The sequence below is a fragment of the Vigna radiata genome, unplaced genomic scaffold, assembly GCF_000741045.1.
Source record: "Vigna radiata var. radiata cultivar VC1973A unplaced genomic scaffold, Vradiata_ver6 scaffold_635, whole genome shotgun sequence".
Classification (NCBI taxonomy): Eukaryota; Viridiplantae; Streptophyta; class Magnoliopsida; order Fabales; family Fabaceae; genus Vigna; species Vigna radiata.
Window position 1 is genome coordinate 1,148 of NW_014543412.1, and position 6,102 is coordinate 7,249.

At 32.5% G+C, this 6,102-nt stretch overlaps 1 protein-coding gene across 1 annotated transcript; it reads right to left on the reverse strand.

Moving 5' to 3' along the window:
• Window positions 1-717: 717 nt before the first annotated feature.
• On the reverse strand, window positions 718-4,820 carry LOC106754306 (acid beta-fructofuranosidase). Its single transcript, XM_014636318.2, has 7 exons — window positions 4,264-4,820; window positions 3,668-3,676; window positions 2,035-2,891; window positions 1,768-1,929; window positions 1,419-1,654; window positions 1,212-1,299; window positions 718-1,111 (listed from the first exon to the last, which is right to left on the reverse strand). Exons 1-7 carry the CDS (start codon window positions 4,694-4,696, stop codon window positions 902-904), a joined length of 1,995 nt encoding a protein of 664 aa, XP_014491804.1. The 5' UTR covers window positions 4,697-4,820; the 3' UTR covers window positions 718-901.
• Between the last annotated feature and the right edge of the window lie 1,282 nt (window positions 4,821-6,102).

A 6,102-nucleotide genomic window follows, 5' to 3' on the forward strand; every position in this document is an offset into this window, starting at 1 on the left:
TTTCACTTAAATAAAAGTTACTTTAAAATTGCTCGTGTAGCGTTTCTAGTGATTATTGATTCCACCCCCATCATATATTTCCACTATAGAACAAAAGACAAAAAAACAAAAAAATCTTTAAGATTTACTATTTTTTAATTAACTAAAAAAATATAACTGATTTTTTACCAGAATCATCCTTTATCTACATTAAGGTAATTAAAAAGTACCATATATGATAAGTATAAGTCATAAAATTAATTCATTAGGAAAAATAATTTTTATAAGAAAAATGATTAAATATTTTGATCTAACACTAAAAATTAGAATTAGTTTTTCATTAAAATTTTAATTTAATTTAGTTTCTTTATTTAAAACGTGTGAATTTAATCTTTTTATAATAACATTTAAATTACTTTCAACATAATTTTTTTCTTTAATTTAATTAAAAATTACATGTAAAATTTCAAATAAATTTAATTAAAAAATTTAAATTTATGTATTTCTTAAAATAAAAAACTAAATTAATCTAAAGTTAAAAAAAAAATACTAATTTTAATTTTCACTAAGTTAAAAGATAAAAAGTTTAATCCTAACAAACAATATTTTTCATAAAAAGAAAACATAATATTTCTTTCATTTTCTTTCATTGTTATAACAATTTACAAATATCACTATTATTTTACAAAATTGAAATTATTAAAAAGACCAAAAAATATTTAATCTTACCAAAGAATATTTTTCAAAGAAAGGAAACATAATATTTCTTTCATTCTCATGACAATTTACAAATATCACTACTATTTTACAAAATCGAGGCTATTAAAAAAAGATTTGAGCAAAATTGAGGCAGGAGAACTTTGTTCAATAACCCTAACCTTTAGGTTAGTAGAAGAGAAGGTTATTGAACAGCTTTGTTCTCTTAAATAGAATTACTTTGTTGTGGGTCGAAGGGGCGTATGAATGCAGAATTCATTTGCCAAACTTTAACTGAAGCAGTCACATTGACTTCTGTAGCATTATTGAATAAAAACAATCTAGCAGCTCCATAGATTGCCTTCGTTGGATAAACTCGAGATGTCACGCATGTTCTTCCACCTTGAGCAAAACTTTCCACCACAGAATGGTCCACCTAATTTTCACCATCAAAAATTCAACTTCATTACTTCAGCTGCTTCATCTTCACACACAAAAATAAATTAAACTTTGAGCAAGAAAATCACAAAGCTTACCAATATCCTCACTGACAGTTTTTCATCTTCTAGTACTGTAACAGAGCTTCCGAAGATTTTCTTACCAACATCAGTTGCTAGAGAAGACCTACAAAACATTATGTAACTTAATCAACATTGTATTTAATCACAACTTAACACATTCATTTTCTTCTTAAGAGACAAACAATGTCACTACAAGCTTGGAAAAGAATATAAGTCCTATACCTTAATTGATCAGAGCAGAAGGAAGTTTTAAGTTGTCCATCGTTTCCTTTAACCACGTAAAAGTATGTGGGAGTGTATTCAGAAAGATCATCATCAGCCAATACTAGAAGACCAAATGGTCCTAAGGCACCACGTTCTGCTGCTCCACCACTGGTGCTACACTCGTACTCCTTATTGGATTGGCCAGTCATCTCCAAGGCTTTGTTATCTATCTCAAACTCAGCTACAATGTCCAACTGTTGCATTGGAAGATGCAATTGCGTGTCATTGAATTATACTAGCTTTGTTACATTCAACTTTGTATTCTCCTAACTACTTGTCAATCAATAAAATTAACATGATCCCAAACCTGTGCAGCTGTTCCAACTTCAAGTGGCACCACTGACCCTGGCTTCACCTTCAAATTTTCAAACTCATTGCTTCCCAATCTCAAACTTTCCACCTCTGCTACAGGCCATTGAAGTAAGCTGCTACCGGTTTTCTTATCAAGTGTCACTGTTCTTGGAATACCCTATACAAAAAAAATGCAATCAGGAGAAATTATGATGGTCCGGTCAATCCATTTAAAAGGATACAATTGATAAACAAGAAAAATAGGTGAATAAACTTAACACACCTGAATTGATGCCCAACCTTTGGCTACGTCAGCATATTCGCTATCAGACTCTCCAATCCAACTCCACAACACTCTCCTTCCCTTACTCTGATCATAAAATGTCTTGGATGCATAAAATATACCGTAGTCATATCTGAGTCCAATACCAACATCGTTCTTCAAATCATCTGGTGTGAACTTGGCATTCTTCTCATCGTAAGTCCCCACTGCATAGTAATCATGTCTATCATCATCCAAGCTAACCTTCACCACATGCTTCACATTCTCCCCATTGATTGAAGCATCCAAGCCATTTTCACCCTCACTGGATACTGGAAAGAAGTCAACACACTCCCACATGCCAGTGCCAGGCACAGCACGGAGCAGTCCCTCCACACGCTCATAGGTCTTAAAGTCACTGGTATCATAAACCAAGGCTATGCCAGTTTTGTTAAGCTTTGAACCAATACTGATGCGCCACTTGCCTTCTGTGGTGAGCCAAGCTGTGGTGGGGTCACGAAAATCCTTGGTATCGATGCCTGGTGAAGGGAACAGAACTGGATTTGAAGGGTATTTGATCCAATCAACAAGGAGAGGATCAGAGGGATCTGCAGGGTATGCAAGGTTTTGGACCTGCACTGACTCGTTGGTGGAACCAGTGTATAGCATGATGACTTGACCATCGGGTAAGATGGTGGCAGAGCCTGTCCACACACCATTTTGGTCATACCATTGATCAGCCACCATTGCCAGTGGTAGGTGAAGCCAGTGAATCAAGTCCCTTGATACAGCGTGCCCCCAAACTATGGTACCCCAAACTGCACCTTTCGGATTGTATTGATAGAAGAAATGATACCACCCTTTGTAGTACATAGGACCTGCCCAAATTGTAACAACTGTGTCAAAAAGGTGGTCCAGGGAAAATTGTGAAGCCCTTTTCTAAACTTCAATAATTCCAACATTGTTGGAAAAATGATTTGTACTTCGGTTGGTTGTCTAAATTTCTAGAATTTGATATTGATATTGGATCAAGAAAGGGGGAGGGGCTTTTATAGATTTACCATCTTAAAAATAAGTAAATATGTAAAGTAAAATTTGTTTTCTTGTAATTTAAAATTAGCTAAAAATATGAGGCATTTCAACACAAACAAGCTGTACTGCTTTGCCTTGTAACACAAACAAGCTGTTCAAAACCAGACTGCTGGACAGTACTGTTAAGAACTGCGGTTCATCCATTTTGTTAAAAGTTTTGAAAAAATCCAATCCCTTCTTATGAGAAATTGGAAGTCTAATTATCGTTTCCAAATATTGTGCAAAAAGTTACTAGATTTTGTGCACAGAAGAAGATCAACAGAACGTGACCAATATGATCGTATAGAAAAAGCATATGCATAATAAAATAATGTTAGGATTTTTGCCAAGTCACGGTAAAAGAAATGGGACAAATTAATGGGCAACAAAAGAAAAGGGTGAAATTAACGAAAGTTCAAGAAAGTGAAATGCTGTTTATACAACAAAAGTATACAACATTTTTTCTTCATCTCTCCATTACACAACTCATTTTATGTTGTTTTCTTCTTCTTTTTTATTTCTCATGTCTTTGAATTAATGCGAGGGAGGTAAAAACAATTGGAAAATGCAAGGGTGCTCTTACCATTAGGATCTGAAGCAGACAAACCAAGTTCCCCAAGCACAGCAAGCCGAAGCCACACCCACAGAAACAAGAAAAAAGTTAGTATTCTTTACATTCAACACTAATAACATATTTTTTCAATTTCAAGTGAAAGAATAATTTGGACAAAGTACTTTAGTTTCTTTTTGTATTAAATTTGTTGCATAGAATAAATCACAATCATAATCAATATTAATTTTAATTACAAATTACGCCGACTAAATCCTTTGCAAACAGTATTTTGATTTTGACGGTCGTCTTCTCTAAAACTAATACATCTGGTTAATTGTAACAGTCAACAATGAAAATGAAAGGGGTTATAAAATTAATTTCCACAACAGTCTATTTTTTCTAGTTTTTCCTTAAAAAATTAAAATGTCCTTTTCGTCAAATGTTATCATTAACTGTTACAAAAGTTAAACAAAAATAATAAAACGATTAATGACACGGTAAAAAATGATCATTCAATCACAAATTGTTATACAAAATAGTTTTACAAACACTCTGTTAAACTGTACATTAAAATAAAGTTTAAAATAAAAGGAAAAGACAGAGCAATAGAAATAAAAGAAAGTTACCGTTCATCCAATTCTTCTCAGGCTGGAAGTGATAAGCCGTTCGCTGCCATGACAGCATGCTATTGCTCCAAGGATAGGATTCTCCATTGCTGCTCTTCAACATCCAGCTAGACTTCTCCGACACCCCTAAAGAGACGCCACGTGAAAATGGTTTCGACATTGAGCTTGGCACACTGAATTCGAAATCATCGGGCGTTGTTGGCGTTAATGAAGCATGGTCTCCATCTCCAGATGAATGCGGGTAGTAGGCATTGAAGGTCACCAAGGAGAGAAGCAGCATGAGCAACCCAGATGAGATGAGAAGCACCTTTTTGGTCACGTGTCTTGGAGGGTCCGCCGGAGAAAAGGGTCCGTCGGGTATAGGAAGATAGGAAGAAGGGAGTTCGGAATGAGAGGAGAGGGAGCGTGCCATTGGTGGGGTGGGACTAAACATGGAATGTGCCTTACGCAATGGGAAGACTTTCGATGCTTGCTTCGATAGGGAAACCGAAGGAGCAGCCACACAATTTGTAAACTTAATCAGTAAATTTTGAGGTGCATTTTCATATATGGCATGACAATATTTATAAGGATGTTTTTGCCAGCGTGTACTTCAATAGAGCCAAAGCAGTTTTACTATTTTAACAAAATAATTGAGTTCACATCTCTGTCTCCCGCCCTTTTTTCTATTTTATTTTCAATGTTAGTTAATTTATTTTTAAATTTATAATTTTGTTTTTTAAAAAAGTTTATATTAATTGATAAATAACAATACCGTAAACCCAATCAAGAAAAGAAAACGTACAGAAGACGCTCTTACCCAAATAGTAAAGTTCCAGATGATTCTTCGATCTCTTTTAAGTGATGTAAGCATACGATGGAAACTATGATGTGAATAATGTTTCAATCCTTCTTTTATATACTCTATAAATTCTCTATGCTTTTATGTTTCAGTTGGTTATGTTATCTTTTATCTTTGTTAAGCTATTCCTTATTGATAAATGATAAAGATATATTAAAGATAACGAACAAAGTTATTAAGCTTTATTTTTTAAAATAAAATAATTGATTATTTATTTTAATATTATTGGATAATAATTAAACTGGTACTTACACAATTTATCTTCCTGAACGTTCGGTTACACCTCTCATTTCTATGTTGCCAATTCCATTCAATCAAGTACTCGATATCCAACCCCTATGAGTACAATATCTTTATATAGAACTATAAATACATATAATTTTTTTTATCCTTCCAAACGAAATACAGAAAAAGAAGCAAGAATAAAAAAAACGTTTGGCTTTTAATATAATTTGTTTCTAAATTGTAAATTTTTAAAATAAAGTATAAGAATGAAGACTAAACTTTTAAAATTTAAAACTATTAGGTTTGGAAAATAAAGTACGAGATAGAACCATATATTGTAAAAAAAAAACTTTATTTTTAGAGTAATTTATTTTATTAATATAGGTTTGTCGGATTTAATATTAAATACAAACCATGCAAATAATTAAAGTTATTTTCGCTAAAATAGAATATCAAAATACGTATCATTTGTCAACTAATCTTTTTATTCTTCCATATTCTCAACCCTTATTGTTAAAACGTCTCCAGTATAGATATTCATACATGACTGCATATATAATTTAATTTGGCAATTTTTAGCTAGTTTTGAAAATTATTTACTTTTAAATTGATCACTGTTGATAACTATGGTATGTCTTATTTATCGTATTTATATTTTTCTCTCATATAATAATTATTTTGATGAACTCCATATATTGTAATTTAAGTTTTTTTGAGTATTTTATAACAATAATTTGAATTGAGGAATATATTTGATAATATTTATGGAATGA

Excerpts from the sequence above, each read along its gene's own strand:
- LOC106754306 (XM_014636318.2), bottom strand. The coding sequence starts at position 4,696 with ATGTTTAGTCCCACCCCACCAATGGCACGCTCCCTCTCCTCTCATTCC. Across the intron at positions 1,655-1,767 it reads AAGTTGGAACAGCTGCACAG|TTGGACATTGTAGCTGAGTT; the intron begins GTTTGGGATCAT and ends CCAATGCAACAG. Across the intron at positions 1,300-1,418 it reads TTCTGCTCTGATCAATTAAG|GTCTTCTCTAGCAACTGATG; the intron begins GTATAGGACTTA and ends AATGTTTTGTAG.